General features: G+C 45.7%; 1 protein-coding gene across 2 annotated transcripts in view; it reads right to left on the reverse strand.

The window, feature by feature from the left end:
- MVP (major vault protein) overlaps positions 1-16350 on the reverse strand; it is a 55931-nt gene that overhangs the window by 25602 nt on the left and 13979 nt on the right. For both annotated transcript variants that reach the window (XM_033945737.1, XM_033945736.1), the window contains exons 5-7: positions 11148-11279; positions 9856-9950; positions 9511-9747 (exon numbers count right to left, since the gene is read on the reverse strand). In XM_033945737.1, coding sequence (XP_033801628.1) covers positions 9511-9747; positions 9856-9950; positions 11148-11279 — 464 coding nt within the window. The remainder of the gene's footprint in view (positions 1-9510; positions 9748-9855; positions 9951-11147; positions 11280-16350) is intronic.

The following is a 16350-nucleotide window of genomic DNA, read 5'->3' on the forward strand; positions in this document are numbered from 1 at the left end:
TACTTTCATGGGGTATCTCCACCACTAGGCTAATAACAATTTTTTGGTATATTGTATTTACATTTTGTTATTGCGACTTGTATTATTGTATTCATAATACCTAACTGGCAAGTTCTGGACAAAGCACACTTGCCCGAGCCATTAAGCAGACGAATAATTACAGAGACAGGACGGGGCGTCAGGACTATCGAGGACTAATCTTCCCTTCTGTTACACAAGGCATATGAGTCCTGACAAGTGGGAGGTATCAAAGCAGACCCTGGAATCTAGGGTGGGACATATGAGCCTATCCTTAATACTGAACCCAAAAGCGGCATCCTTTTACGCTGCTACATCTACTCTATAAAAAACTTTGTAAAGGTATGAAGTGTGGACCATGTAGCCCCTCTGCAAATCTCCTTGGGCGATATCACACAGGCCTCTGCCCATGAAGGTATACTTCTCATGGAATTAGCTCTCAAAGATACTGGTGGCTGTTACCACCAACCAATGTACACTGATATCGTCATGCAAATCTATCTGGAAATATATGCCTTAAGACGCTAGCTTGCCCAGCCTAGTCTTAATAGTTAAGACAAAAAGATGGTCGAAGAGCCGAAAGTCATTTGTCACTTCGAGATAACTCTCCACACATCCAGTAATTTCAACTGTTTGCCCTGTTTCTTAAAGCCAAAATTACCTTCAGCAAAAAGTAAGGAACCATGCAGAGATCCCAGCTTCTGAAACCTTAAAGAATGGCTCTCTGCAAGAAAGTGCCTGCAACTCTGAGATTTGCCTTGCTGAGGCAATAGCCACTAGGAAGACTAACTAGATAATCAGATCCAGCAGAGACAAGTCTTGTAAAGGCTCATGTGTTAAAGTTCCATGATGGAAAAAGTTATCTTACCAGAGGACGCAGACCGAGCAAGAATCTAGCCTATATCTGGATGAGAAGCCAGAGAACACTATTCCAGTTTGTATCTGAAACATGACAGGCTGGCTACCCGTACCTTAAGTGATTCATCTGTTAGACCCTTTTCGAGTCCAGCCTGCAGGAAAGCTAGGACTATTGAAATCGGACCCTGAAGGGTTCCACATTGTCCTTAGCACCATAAAGTTGAAACATCTTCCAGGCCTTAGCATATGTGCAACCTTTGCTGGCTTCTTAGCTCTAAGGAGAGTATAAATATCCACTTCCGAATACCCTTTCCAGGCTAAAGTTATGCATTCAAGAGTCTTGCCATAAGACCAAAGCAGACACACTAGATCCATGTACCAAGGCCATCGAGGCCAATTCGTAGCTACCAGAATTACCAATTCTAGGTGGAGAGATATTCTGTGATGAACTGAATCCCGACAATTGGTAGGATCTGCCTACCAAATGCTGTCCAACCAACTGTTGTATCCAATTGCCATACCCAACTGTCCTTACCAATTGTTCTATCACTGCCAATTGCGTAGGCCCCAACATCCCCCCTCCCGACACCCCTTGACATCCTCGCACAGACAACACCCCCCCCAAAAAACCTCCACAACCTCCGTACCTTTTGCGGAAACATCAGCTGGAGGGATGCCCACTCCTCCTATCGATAGGGCCCCCTCTTCACAATGTCGGCCCTTCCCTCTCCCAGGGGGGATGTCAGGGCCTATGCAATTGGTAATGCTAGGGCAATTGGATCCTACCAATTGTCATTGACCCATGGTGAACCTGGCCTATAATAGGCCATGGGGGAAACGTACAGCTGCTCTTTCTGTACTAAAGCATAAAATCTTGAGTTTCCGGCCTCGAATCTTCAGCTGAAGAAACAATTTGCTTTCTTGTTCACTGCCAAAGCCATCAGATCGACTGTCGGTCATCCTCCAATGATGCACAGGACAATGACCACTCCCATGGTTCCAAAGTCTGCTAGCCGAGATAGTCAACTTGTACATTCTCCACCCCTATTACTTGAGCCACAGAGATTGCCAGCAGATGGATCTCCGCCCAATAGAATGATAACTGTGCCTCCAGTCTTAATGTTGCACTTCCAGTGCCTCACTGATCAATGATATACGCCACCATTGTGGCATTATCTGAAAACACCCCGATGGCTTTGCTGTCCAGGTTTTTCTCCAGGATCTGTAATACTAATCATATGGCTCTCAGCTCCAGTCTGTTTATCAACATTTCCTTTGAGAGGGAGTCAATCTGCCTTGAATCAGAGAGCATTGCAATTGAACAGCCACCTTCACCTATCTCACAATGAGCCCCCCAGCCATAAAGATTGGCATCTGTGGTCAGTATCATCCACGATGCTATCTAGAGGGGTATGCCCCTCAACAGAGACTCTGGCTGAAGCCACTGCAAGCCGTGCCATGCTTCCTCTGTCCAGGCCAGCTGCATCTAAAAAGGGATCTGTCTGCAGGGACCAGCTTGTCAATAGTGTGCCCCGGAGTGGATGCATGTGAGCTTTCACCCAAGGAACCCCTTCTATGGACCCCAATACCTAGAGATAGTGCCACACCGAAGACACTGGCATTGTCAAGAGGTCTGAAATTTTTCTCCAGATCTTCTGCTTGATTGGTTCAGGAAGAAAAACACGGCCTTCTGCCTTACTGAACCAAATTCCCAAATACTCTAGGAATTGGGATGGTATGAAGTGGCTGTTCCTGGAAGTTGACTATCCAACCCTGGTTTTACAGCAGTTGGAACACTTCTGCCATTGCCTTTTCTCCCTCCGACTTGGACGAGGCTCTGAGCAACCTATCATTTAAGTATGGATACACCTGTATTTCCGTCTTGCATAGATGTACTACTACCACCACCATCACTTTGGTGAATGTGTGCAGTGCTGTTGCAAGACCAAAGGGGACCACAGAGAACTGGAAGGACACAAAAAGGCTTAAAGTGGTCCAGAGGAGGGCAACGAAAATGATAAGAGGTTTGCGACAAAAGACGTACAAGAGACTTGAAGCCCTAAATATGTATACCTTAGAGAAAGGAGGGATAGGGGAGATATGATTCAGACATTCAAATACTTGAAAGGTATTAACATAGAACATAATCTTTTCCAGAGAAAGGAAAATGGTAAAACCAGGACATAATTTGAGGTTGAGGGATGGTAGACTTAAGAGCAATGTAAGGAAATTCTTCTTTACAGAGAGGGTGGTGGATGCTTGGAATGCACTCCAGAGAGAGGTGGAATGCGCTCCCGAGAGAGATGAAAACAGTGACGGAGTTCAAAAAAGCGTGGGATGAACACAGAGGATCTAGAATCAGAAAATGATAGTAAATATTGAAGAACTAAGGCCAGTACTGGGCAGACTTGCACGGTCTGTGTCTGTATATGGCCGTTTGGAGGAGGATGGGCTGGGGAGGACTTCAATGGCTGGGAGGGTGTAGATGGACTGGAGTGAGCTTTGATGGAGACTTCAGTAGTTGGAACCTAAAAACAGTACCGGGCAGAGCTTTGGATTCTTGCCCAGAAAAACTAAGAAGGATACCCCCACCCAAATAAATTTTTAGATTGAATCAAGTTGGGCAGACTAGATGGACCATACGGGTCTTTATCTACCGTCATCTACTATGTTACTAAATGTTTCCCCAGAACGTGGAACCTCAGATGCTTTCTGTGCTCCAGGGATATGGGACTATGCAGACAAGCTTCAGTTAAATCCAGGGAGGCTAAAAATTCCTCTGGAGCCACTGCCACAATGACTGAACCGCTGACTTCAGATTCAGGATTGGTCTCCAGTTGTCTTGAGTCTTTTGGGGCACAATGAAGTATATAGAATATCTACCCAAGCCCAATTCTTCAAGAAGCTTGGCTCTATGGCTTGAATGCCTAAGAGCCTTGTCATTGTCGCCCTGAATTTGATCACTTTTGCCGGCCGCTCAGCCACAGAGACAAAAAGAGATCCGGGAGCAGGTGACAGAATTCAAACTTGTACAAGCCTTCTCAAACAATGTCCAGTACCCAGTGGTCTGAGCAAATCAGCTTCCAAGCCTCCCAATAAGCCGAAATCCTCTTGCCTTTCTGCAGAGGTATAGCTATTGAACTGGCGTCACTGAGACTTCTTGGAGGCTGCTATGGTATGAGGACTGAGGTCAAGTGACTGTAGCTCCATCTAGATCCTCGAATCCTGACATCACTTTGCTTATCATGGAGCATTGGGAGGCTCTTCCCAAATACTGACGAAATTGCTGAAAAATTAATTTGAACCGACTCTCTAGGGGTTCATGGTCTGCTGACAGGCAAAGCTTTAGGGTAATAATCTGCCACAATGGCCATAAGATCGTCTAATCCCTTAACAAATAGCATTTGTCCCTCGAATGCCTGGCACACATTGGCATATCCGATCAGGTCCTCAACTGGTTCCAGGGGTTCCTAAAAAATAGATCCTATAAGGTACTCAAGGACAACAATATCTCACATAGCTGGGACAACACCTGTGGCGTCCCGCAGGGCTCCCCCCTATCCCCCACTTTATTCAACATCTACCTGGCCTCCCTAGGCAACCTCCTTCACACCCTCAAACTCAAATTTTTCATCTATGCAGACGACATCACAATAGCCATCCCCCTTACCAATTTCACACCAGAACTACTTGACTACATTACAAATATTTTCAATCAGATTGAACGTTGGATGCTATCGTTCAGGCTGAAACTAAACCCTGACAAAACAAAATTTTTCCTAGCCACCCCCAAGGAAAAAATCAAAAACACCACAATACAGCTGAAAGGAATGACCTTCCCCCTAGAACCCACCTTAAAAATACTGGGAGTCATCCTAGACAAAAACTTATCATTAGAAAACAACACAGACCACATCGTCAGGAAATGTTTCATGGTACTTTGGAAACTCCGTACCATAAAAAAATTCTTCAACGACACCTCCTTCCGCCTACTAGTACAATCCTCCATTCTCAGCATCCTGGACTACTGCAACATTATCTATCTGAGCGCCACAAAGAAAACCACCAAGAGACTAAAAACGATCCAAAACACCGCCATTCGCCTCATCTATGGCCTGAAGAAATGGGAACACATCACCCCATACTACAACCAACTTCACTGGCTGCAATTCGATGCCAGAGTTCTTTTCAAATTCGCATGCATATGCTACAAATCGATAAATGGTCTTTCGCCAAGATACATCACTCCCCACTTAAATCTTCACTGCACCTACAAGAAATCCCGCAGAATTCAGCTATTCGCATTCCCTTCGCCAAAGCATTGTCAACTCAAAAGATTCCTAGATAAAACCCTCGCCTTCCAAGCAGCCAAGATGAACCCATGGCTATCCCAAATGATACTCGAGGCCCCCACCTACCTCGACTTCAGAAAATCACTCAAAACCTACCTTTTCAGCAAACAAGACCCTTAACCGACCCTTCAGATAATCTCAGGGCCCCCTACCCAACTCTTCTCCTTCACGATAGCTCCTATCTCCCCCTGCTTCTCCTACCCACTTCCTTCCTCATCCACCAAATCTGACCAAATCCGTTCTAAATCCGATAAATTTGTTGTAATTAACTCTGCCCTCTTCATCTACGAAGTTGGCTAACTTGTTGTAAATTTCCTTTTCATCTGCCAATTTTTGGCTACAGTTGTTGTTAACCCGATAAATTTGTTGTAAATCTACAAGTTCATGTGGATCCTAATCTAATTTAATGTAAACCGCCTAGAACCCGCTGGGTATGGCGGTATATAAGAATAAAATTATTATTATTATTATTATTATTAAAAGGGAGTCTGTTTAGTGACGCTCACATGTGTCACAAACACAAGGCCCGCGGGCCGAATCCAGCCCACCTGGCCTTTTTATGTGGCCTGCGGCAACGTTCTCGATCTTCCCCTTCTGAGCCCAGTGTGTCCTCCCCTCCGCGCCAGTTCGACGATGCTGATGCCACGCCGGAACGTCCACCAGCCTCGGCAGCGACTCGGCAGTGCTGTTCGTGGCTCCCCCTCCTGCCCTCCATCTGCCGTGGTCCACCCGGATGGAAACAGGAAGTTGTGCATCATTGGAGACAGACTGTGGCAGGCAAAAAGCAGGAGGAGGAGCCACACACAGCATTCCCGAATCGCTGAGGCCAGCAGATTCCCAGGCCCGGCAGCGACATCGGACCGGCGCTGGAGGGAAAAGCACGACGGGCTATGAAGAGAGCGAGATGAAGGGAGAGAGGTTGGACCTGGAGTAGTGTGGAGAAAGAGGGAAAAAATTACTTGAAGGGAGAACCTTTGGGAAGAGAAAGGGAGAGAAGTTGAATCTGGAGATGGAAGGGGCTGAAGAAATGTTAGGCCTGGGGGTGGAAGGGAGAGAGAGAGATGCAGCATCTTTTTTTTTTTCCTTCCATCTCATTGTTGAGCATCAAGGGGGGAGGGAAGAAGAACAACAGAAAAGAGACAGAACAAAATGTTGGACCAAGAGGAGAGATATAAGGAAATAGGAGGCTGGGAAAAGAGTGAGATGGGAAATGGGAGAGCTACAGAATAAGAGAAGATGGAAAATTGATAGGTAGCTGAAAATTTAAAAAGGAGAAGGATAAGAAAGAGGGCAAGATTTGAATGGACACAAGCAGAAAAGAAAAAAGAAGAAAAGTTGAAAGGGAAAAATCAATATGTTGGAGACAGGGACTGGAGCAAGAAAGAAGAAGAGAAAAAAAATGGACAGCAGATACTGGAAAGAGAATTACAAGATAGACAAAATCAGAAAGAGAAACTAGGACCAAAAGCAAAATGACAGACAACAAAAGGTAGAAAAAATAATTTTATTTTCTATTTTGTGATTACAATATGTCAGATTTGAAATATGTATCCTGCCAGAGCTGGTGTTAGACAGCAAGTGTGAACTAGGACCTAAAAGAGAGGAAAAGTATTTTTTATTTATTTTATAGCCGGCGTGGGGTTGGAGAGGTTGCATCCCTATACTTCTACTAAGACTAACCCTCTCCTTTGCTGGCGCGCAGCGTAGGAGTTGCCACTGGCGCTGGGGCCCACACTGCGTATCAGCAAAGGAGGGGGCAAGTATCTTAATAAAAAATCCAGCCCACAACTTAGGCTGCGTTTTAGATTTCAGCTCCTTATTTGATTTGAGTTTGACATCCCTGCTTTAGAAGCTGATCTCCCGACATTGGTAGATACATCTATCTTATTCCTACTCTTATCGAACTCCGCTGAATTACGAGTGTCAGTTTCAAGTTATTACCGGAGCTTATTTTACACGGGTTCAATTATTTAGGGCAGGTTGCATGGATTCTCCCCAGTGTGAAAAATGCACTTTGGATGCCATTGGAGTTGCCCAGTGGTTAAGGCTTTTTGACGGCAGGTGGCCCATTATTTGGAATCGCTGTTGGGTCATTTGATACCGGTATCTCCTGCAGGGTTTCTTCTTGATAAATTTGAGGCTTTTCGTTTGACAGCCAAATCAGGGCAGTTATTTGTTTGTAAAGCTGGTCTCTTGGCTAAGAAGACCATTTTGGGAGAGTGGACCTCGGCTCACTTGCCATCTTTTTGGGCATGGCGTAATCGATTACATGCCCTTATGATTCTTGAGAAAGATAAGGTGTGGGGTTCCTTTCGCCAGTCTAAGTTTTTCCTTCGAACTTGGGGCTTTACCATGTTTGGGGTTTTTTTTCTTCTTGGCAAGTTGGGAAGATTTCCTAGACGGTTGGGTTGCTTCCCCTGAGCCAACATAACACCCCCCCCTTTTTTCTCTCTCTCTCTTCTCTTTTTCTCTGTTATTTTCTCCTTCTTCCAAGTCTCCTAGGATTTGCGGCTGGGTGGTCAGATGAGGGTTTTAATATTATTTATTTTTTTAGCTGCAGTTTGCTTGTTTGGTTGACAGCAGGAGGATCCTAAGTGGTTGTGCCTTTGTTCCTTTTTCTTTCCAGGCCTCTCAGACACAAAGGCCTTGGGATATTGTTGGTTCCTTTCCGCTGATATTATTTGGGGTTGTTGGGGAGAAGGGGGAGTGGTACTGGGGAGAAGGGGGGGGTTTCATGTACTTCTGAAGATGATACCGATTTTCTGTGTTCACAGCCTTGTCCAATTTCTTTGTTTACTTGTTGCTTGTTATTTCTGGCTGTATTCATTTTCATCAATAAAAAAGATTTACACAAGAAGCTGATCTCCCATCCATTGCCTGATCCAGAACATTCTACGAGTGGAGATGGCATAAGTAGAAACTTTGTTCATTATTTCTAATCATATCATACAGAGTATCTACAACATATCAACCCCCGCCATCTCCAGCTGGGGGTAAACATCGTCATCTGCTGAAGAAACCAACACAATCTGGTATGGCAAGCACATCCCACGAGCAAGGCCACCACTACCACATTGATGCCCAAGGCCAAGGCCTCGAACTGTCTTTTGAGGACATCTACCCTGCAATCCTGTGCATCCTTTAAAATGACACCTCCCTCACTAGGCAGGAAAGTACGCTTGGTAATCTGTGCTACCAAGGGATTCATGTTAGACTGAATAAACAGCTGTTGCAATTCAGGAGCTAGTGGATACAGCTTTGACATCGTCCTAGCAACCCACAAGGAGCCCTCTGGGGCCTCCCAATGCTCCATGACTAGCAAAGTGATGTTACGACGAGAAAGAAAAAAATGTCTAAACCACCTCCCCTTCCCTCTCCATATTTTTACCCTTGATATTAAAGCCCTACTCATAATACCCAATCAGCTAGTCCCTACTCAGTCCCCACTATTCCCCCCCTCTTCCACCCTAGCCAGTCCATACTTACACTCCTAATAACCAGCCCACCTTAGGGTTTATCGTCTTCTGGCCTTCCATCCAATTTAAGTCCCTACTTGTAGACTGGGTTTCCAAATCCTACCTCTTATTATCAAATTAGATTGCACTAAGAGGGGTGGGGATTAGCAGGAGCAGGGCCAGTTTGAAGGTTGAGCCAGTGAGGCATTGGCTCAGCATGCCAAAATCCAAAATCAGCAGTCAGTCCCTTCATAGCAGTGGCTTCAGTCCTGCCGCTATATTGGGATTGTGCTTTATGCTGGCTGTGCTGTGGAATTTTAAAAAAGATGAAAAGCGCTTCTCAGAAATAGTAATGTATGTTTTTCATCTTTTAAAAATGCTGTGGCAGAACCATCAGAAGGACAGCACAGTGGTGTGAGCAAAGGCAAAAGGTCCCACCACTGTGAAAAAGGATTCATCCAGGGGTGGTGGAGGGGGAAAGGGCAGAAACTACAATGGTCTGATGCTGTGGGAAGAAAGTGGATGAGCAGCTATGTTTCTTCTAAGCAGAACGTATGAGCAATCGCTCATATATTCTAAGAGCATCAATCACAGATTTTACATAATTGCTCACAAAAATGCTTACAAATTTGGGTAATATGTAGAAATAAAACAAAAACATAAGGAAAAAAATACCACTTTTTTTTAATGGACTAACTTAATGTAGTTTGATTAGCTTTCAAAGGTAACACCTTCTTCTTCAGATCAGAAATAAGTATGAGTTAATGATGAAGGTTATAGAGTGAGGGCTGGTGGCCTCACTGGGATTAATATTAGGACACATTTACCTTTACCACTTTCTTTTGGCCCAGCTGGGGTTTGCCATCCGGTCCTACAGGGTCTAGCACGACACAGTATTGACGACTATTGAGTGTGGTGATATCCACAATGCCCACGACTTCCTCATAGACATTAGGGATGTGGGCCTCTGTGTCCTGCATGGTGACCAGCCATTCCTCCCCAATCCTGCGCAGCGGCCCCTTGTCCTCCCGAAATGTCTTTGTGGCCCTCAGGTGCAACGCTTTCTACAAAAGAGGAGAGAAAGGTGTTAGAGCCAAGAGCACTTATACAGGAAAAAAGTTAGTCAAGAGCACTTATACAGGGAAAAAGTGCGTTAAGAAATACATACCTACCTTTTCGGTAAGGATGAAAGCATCAACTATGTCCACAACTTCTTCAAAGACTCCAGGAAGGTATGCACCCACCTTCTTCACAAGCCACTCCTCGCCTGCAGATAGCCAAGAAAGAGGTGAGAGAACAAAAAAAAAAAAAAAGAGAGACAGGGAGGGACAAAGACACATACAGAGAGAGCACTGCAGAAATTGGAACATTATGGTTAAAAATTATTCATCTGAAAGACAAATGTTATCACTTAGGCCCCAATGTAATAAAACACAAATTAAAGTTTGCATTAATTTATAGCACACATTTTAATTAACTCAACCCATCAAATAAAGGTCTTAATTCCTAATGCAGTAAGGTATGACATGCGAATATATCAGGATGAAAAAAATTCATGCCAGACCCAAATAAAGTTGGATGCAAAGCCAAGTTCACATTTTTACATTGGGCAATGCTTAAGAAATGAGAGAAAAATATTACAACTGGTTTTCAAACTGAAAAAAAAATAGGTGGCTCTCTAGTCCAGCCATGAGCTTCAAGCGAAACGGACTCTGATGAGCCCAGTATTCCTCACCCACCCACCACCTTCAGCCCCAATGCCTTCATAATTACCAATTAAAAAGAAAGCCTCCTCCCCCCCCTTTTCTGCTCTTCTCGTGTGACAGTCAAACACTCATGGGCTCAGCTGGGTCACTAGCTTCAGCTGAACTGGTACTATTTTCAAAATGTCAACCATACAGGTGGAATAAAGAAGAAAAGAGGATTTCACCTTTATTGGTAAGTAAAGAGGAAACATATAAGGAGGAAGGGGGCAGTAAGCTACAAGAAAAGGGTGGGGAGCAGGAGAATGACTATCCTGGCACCAGTTTGACTCTCTGCTCCAAGGGACAATTCCATTGGACTGGGGGTCTCAGACTTCTATATCCCCAATTTGGGGAGTCCAGGACTCAGGATTATTTTTTTAATTGTTTATTTTTATTGTACTAAATGGAAAAGAAAAGGAACCCCCCCCCCAAAAAAAAACCCAACTTTACTATAATTCTAGGGCTGTTCTTAAAAATCCAGTGCTAAGAGGTGCTGAGCCCGATATCAAGAAGGAGAAATCAACCCTCAAAAATGCACACCTAAACCGTAGCAACTGTGTTCTGAGTGTAGTGCATTTTATGACACTGAAGTCCTAAACTAAAAAAAAAAAAGTAATGGTTAAACCCCAATTCTGACTGGGGTATGAGATCCTGACATTCAATTTTCAAAGCTCATTCATTATTCCTCTTTCCAGTCCCCAAAGTAGCCCTCGACTTACCTGTCACTCGCTCAAGTTCCTCCCGGTCTTTGCACTCCTTCCGCGCTCTCAGACGAATGGCTTGGTTGTGGTGGATCACTGTAGCCTGAATGGTCTCCATCACCTCCACATCCTTCCGTGGAATGTAAGTCCCTGGACAGAGTCAGAGAGGAACCTTCAATAACTCATCAGAGAGAGAAGTCATTAAGTAATCCTTCTATAAACAGCCCCAAAATGCAACATCCATGCTACTTGTATAACTGGTCTGTGGTAGGATACCATGTTTGAAGGAAGCTTACACCACTTCCTGTGAAGTATTTCTGTGATTAAATGCACAAAGAACAGAGATACATCCTCAAATAAATACAGATTAGATGGTAATTTTATAAGGGGTCATATACTTTATGCAGTACATACCTACTAACTTGTTCTATTGATCACTCTCTCCTCAAAAATGGATTTCCTGTCCTATTAACCCTCTTTTTTCCTCCCCTCTTAAAGTCAATCAATTTGTACCTTTTCTTAATCTTTGTATACTGCATAGAACTTCACGGTATTGCGGTATATAAGCTGTTATTATTATTATTATTTTAGACATTTATACATTTATGTGGTCACATGCATGTAAAAAAGACCTCTTAAAAAAACCAAATCAGCACAAAAGTATATGCTTTGAATGGGGGTCAAACATCCTTCTGAGCAAAGCTAGAGTAGAGTACTCAATGCACATATGAGAAGATTAGTTTCTTATCTCGATAATCTTCTTTCTAGTAGCTCTTTCTATATGCTGAACATTTAGCCATTTATTTTGAAGAATTTGTAAAATGACTGAAAATCCTTTCACAATTACAATACTAGTAATCCAAAAAGGATAACACAATGGCCTGAATAAGTACATTTAGGGACCAGACAAAAAATACTTTTTAATATGCACAGAGGGGCATTTTTGAAAGGATACCCAAGTCAATATGGGGACATACAGGTCAGAACATCCCAAAAGCAATGTTACTTCCCGTAACAGTTGTTATCCAGGGACAGCAGGCAGCTATTCTCACTAGTGGGTGATGTCATCCGACAGAGCCCCGATACGGACGTCTCACAAGCATATTTTGCTTGAAGAAATTCAGAAGTTTCGAGATGCCCGCACCGCGCATGCGCCAGTGCCTTCCCGCCCGTTGGTCCGGGCGTGTCTCCTCAGTTCAGGTAGCTAGCAGAGAAGCCAACCCAGGGGAGGTGGGTGGGACGTGAGAATAGCTGCCTGCTGTCCCTGGATAACAACTGTTAAGGTAAGTAACATTGCTTTATCCCAGGACATTGCTTTATCCCAGTCCTATTCTCACTAGTGGGTGACCTCCAAGCTAACCTCAATGGGATGGTGGGAGAGTTGGCAACTTAGGAGAATAAATTTTGTAACACTGTTTGGCCAAACTGTCCATCCCTTCTGGAGAAAGTATCCAGACAATAATGAGAGGTGAATGTATGAACCGAGGACCAAGTGGCAGCCTTACAAATCTCCTCAATCGGTGTCGATCTGAGGAAGGCTACAGAGGCTGCCATTGCTCTGACCTTATGGGCTGTGACCTTACAGGGAAGGTGTAATCCAGCCTGGGCATAGCAGAAAGAGATACAAGCTACCATCCAGTTGGAGATGGTGCGCTTCGATTCAGGTCGTCCCAGCTTGTTTGGATCAAAGGAGACGAAAAGCTGAGGAGCAGTTCTGTGTGGTTTGGTGCGATCCAGGTAGAAAGCCAAAGCACGTTTACAGTCCAGAGTGTGAAGAGCTGATTCTCCAGGATGAGAATGAGGCTTTGGAAAAAACACTGGAAGTACAATGGATTGGTTGAGATGAAATTCAGAAACAACTTTAGGCAGGAATTTCGGATGAGTGTGGAGGACAACCTTGTCTGATGGAATACTGTGAAAGGTGGATCCGCCACTAAAGCCTGAAGCTCACTGACCCTGCGAGCAGACGTGAGGGCCACCAGAAAGACCACTTTCCAAGTGAGAAACTTTAGTGGAGCCTTGTTGAGAGGCTCAAAAGGAGGTTTCATAAGCTGAGAAAGGACAACATTGAGATCCCAAACCACTGGAAGAGGTTTGAGAGGAGGATTGACATGGAAAAGTCCTTTCATAAATCTGGAAACCACAGGATGAGCAGAGAGAGGTTTCCCTTGTAGAGGCTGATGGAAAGCCGCAATAGCACTCAGGTGGACTCATATAGATGTAGACTTGAGACCAGACTGAGACAGGTGTAGAAAGTAGTCCAATACAGAGGATAGGGAGGCTCGCTGAGGCTCTTTAGAATTGGAAACACACCAGGAAGAAAATCTAGTCCATTTTTGGGAGTAGCATTGACGAGTAGCAGGCTTCCTGGAAGCCTCCAAGACATCCCTCACCGCCTGGGAAAACTGGTGAGGAGTTACGTTGAGAGGAACCAAGCTGTCAGGTGGAGAGACTGCAAGTTGGGATGAAGTAGAGATCCCTGATGCTGAGTAAGCAGTGAAGGAAACACTGGAAGAAGGAATGGTTCCCTGCTGCTGAGTTGAAGTAGAAGGGAGAACCAAGGTTGTCTGGGCCACCGAGGAGCTATCAGAATCATGGTGGCATGGTCGGACTTCAGCTTGACCAGAGTCTTTTGAATGAGAGGAAAGGGAGGAAACGCATACAGAAAGCGATTCCCCCAATCCAGCAGAAAGGCATCTGCCTCGAGACGATGAAGAGTGTAGATCCTGGAGCAGAATTGAGGCAGCTTGAAATTGTGGGGAGCCCCAAAGAGGTCTATCTGAGGCGTCCCCCACTGAGAGAATATCTGATGAAGGGGCTGGGAATGGAGTGTCCATTCGTGAGGCTGGAGGAGACGACTTAAGTTATCTGCCAAGACATTGTCCTTCCCCTGAATGTAGACAGCTTTGAGGAAGGTGTTGTGGCGAACCGCCCAATCCCAGACTCTGAGAGCTTCCTGGCAGAGGGAGGCCGAGCCCGTGCCCCCCTGCTTGTTGACATAATACATGGCGACCTGATTGTCTGTGCGAATGAGGACCACCATGTCGTGAAGCAGATGTTGAAAAGCCTGAAGAGCATTGAAGATGGCTCTGAGCTCCAGAAGATTGATTTGATGGAGTCGGTCTGCACTGTTCCAGAATCCCTGAGTGCGAAGACCATCCAGATGAGCTCCCCAGGCATAGGTCGATGAATCGGTTATGAGAATCTTCTGGTGGGGAGGAGTGTGAAACAGCAAACCTCTAGATAGATTCGAAGAGGTCATCCACCAAGGTAGAGACTGCCGAAGAGCAGGAGTGACTATGATGTGTCGAGTCAACGGGTCTGACACCTGAGTCCATTGAGAAGCCAGGGTCCAGAGGAATTCTGAGATAGAGTCTGGCAAAAGGTGTCACATGAACTGTAGAGGCCATGTGGCCCAGGAGGGCCATCATGTGTCTTGCTGAGATGGACTGGCGAGAAGACACAGACTGGGAGAGATGAAGAAGAGCATCCATACGCTGAGGAGGAAGGAATGCTCGGAGTTGAATGGTATCCAGGACCGCCCTGATGAAGGGGAGAGACTGGGTAGGCTGAAGATGAGATTTGGGGAAGTTGATCTCGAAGCCCAAACTCTGCAGGAAGCAAATCGTAGCCAGGGTCGCCGAAATGACTTCTGGAGCTGAGGGGGCCTTGATGAGCCAGTCGTCCAGGTAGGGAAATACCTGAAGACCCCTTTTCCGGAGTGCAGCGGCCACCACTACCAGACACTTCGTGAAGACTCTGGGAGACGAAGATAGGCCCGAATGGAAGCACTCGATACTGCAGATGTAGATGTCCCACCCGAAATCTGAGGAACTTGCGAGAGGCCGGATGAATGGGAATGTGAGTGTAGGCCTCCTTGAGATCCAGAGAGCATAACCAGTCGTTCTGCTCGAGGAGGGGGTAGAGCGAAGCAAGGGTCAGCATGCGAAACCTCTCCTTGAACAAGAACTTGTTGAGGACCCGAAGGTCCAGTATCGGTCGCAGGTCGCCAGTCTTCTTCGGAACAAAGAAGTATCGGGAGTAAAACCCCCGATTGTGTTGGTCCACAGGGACCGGCTCAACGGCTCGAAGCCGGAGCAAAGCCTGAGCTTCCTGAAGAAGAAGGGCGGTCTGAGTCAAGTTGGAAGGATACTCTCTTGGAGGGTGGTCTGGAGGGACCTGATGGAATTGAAGAGAGTATCCTTCCTTTACGATGGACAGGACCCAGAGGTCGGTGGTAATAGCCTCCCAACGATGAAAGAAATGATGGAGGCGACCCCCTATAGGAAAAACAGGAGGATGCAGAACGAGGTTGGTTATGCTCTCAGAGAGAGAGTCAAAAAGGCTGAGGAGTCTTGGGGACAGTAGAAGGCTAAGGTTTCTGCTGAGCCTTCTGAGGCGACTGCCTCTTCGCCGGTTGCCTCACAGCTGGAGCCTGCCTTGGAGTGTACCGCCTCTGATAGATCAAGGGCGGTCTAGTAGGCCGAGACTGTTGAGGCTTAGGCTTGGGCCGAAGGATTGACTGAAAAGACTTTTCATGGTCAGATAACTTCTTCGTCACAGTCTCGATGGACTCGTCAAATAAATCCGCTCCTGCACAAGGAACATTGGCAAGTCTGTCCTGGAGGTTCAGATCCATGTCAATGGTCCGAAGCCATGCCAATCGACGCATAGCCACGGAACAGGCGGCAGCCCGTGCCGAAAGCTCAAAAGCATTGTAAGAGGATTGCATCAACTGGAGACGTAGCTGGGACAGCGAGGCCACTACTTCCTCAATGAGACTCAATGTAAGGTGTGATCTTCCGAAGCACAGGCAGGAAGAACTCCAAATAAGTTGCAAAATGAAAAGTGTAATTCAGAACTCGGGAAGCCATCATCGAGTTCTGGTATATTCTCCTCCCAAACTTATCCATAGTCCTGCCCTTGCGACCCGGAGGCACCGAGGCGTACACCTGGGACGGATGAGACCGCTTGAGGGAGGATTCGACCAGCAGGGATTGATGAGAGAGTTGAGAGCCCTCGAACCCTTTGTGATGAACTGTGCGGTATCGTGCATCCAACTTGCCCGGAACCGCAGGAATGGAGTATGGCGTTTCAAAACATCTCATAAACGTTTGATCGAGTAGTTTATGCAGAGGCAGGCGAAGAGACTCCGCAGGAGGATGAGGCAAATGCATGGTGGTGTCCAGGTATTCCTTGGAGTACCGAGAACCGGTGTCCA

Source organism: Geotrypetes seraphini, chromosome 5 (assembly GCF_902459505.1).
Source record: "Geotrypetes seraphini chromosome 5, aGeoSer1.1, whole genome shotgun sequence".
Taxonomy (NCBI): domain Eukaryota; kingdom Metazoa; phylum Chordata; class Amphibia; order Gymnophiona; family Dermophiidae; genus Geotrypetes; species Geotrypetes seraphini.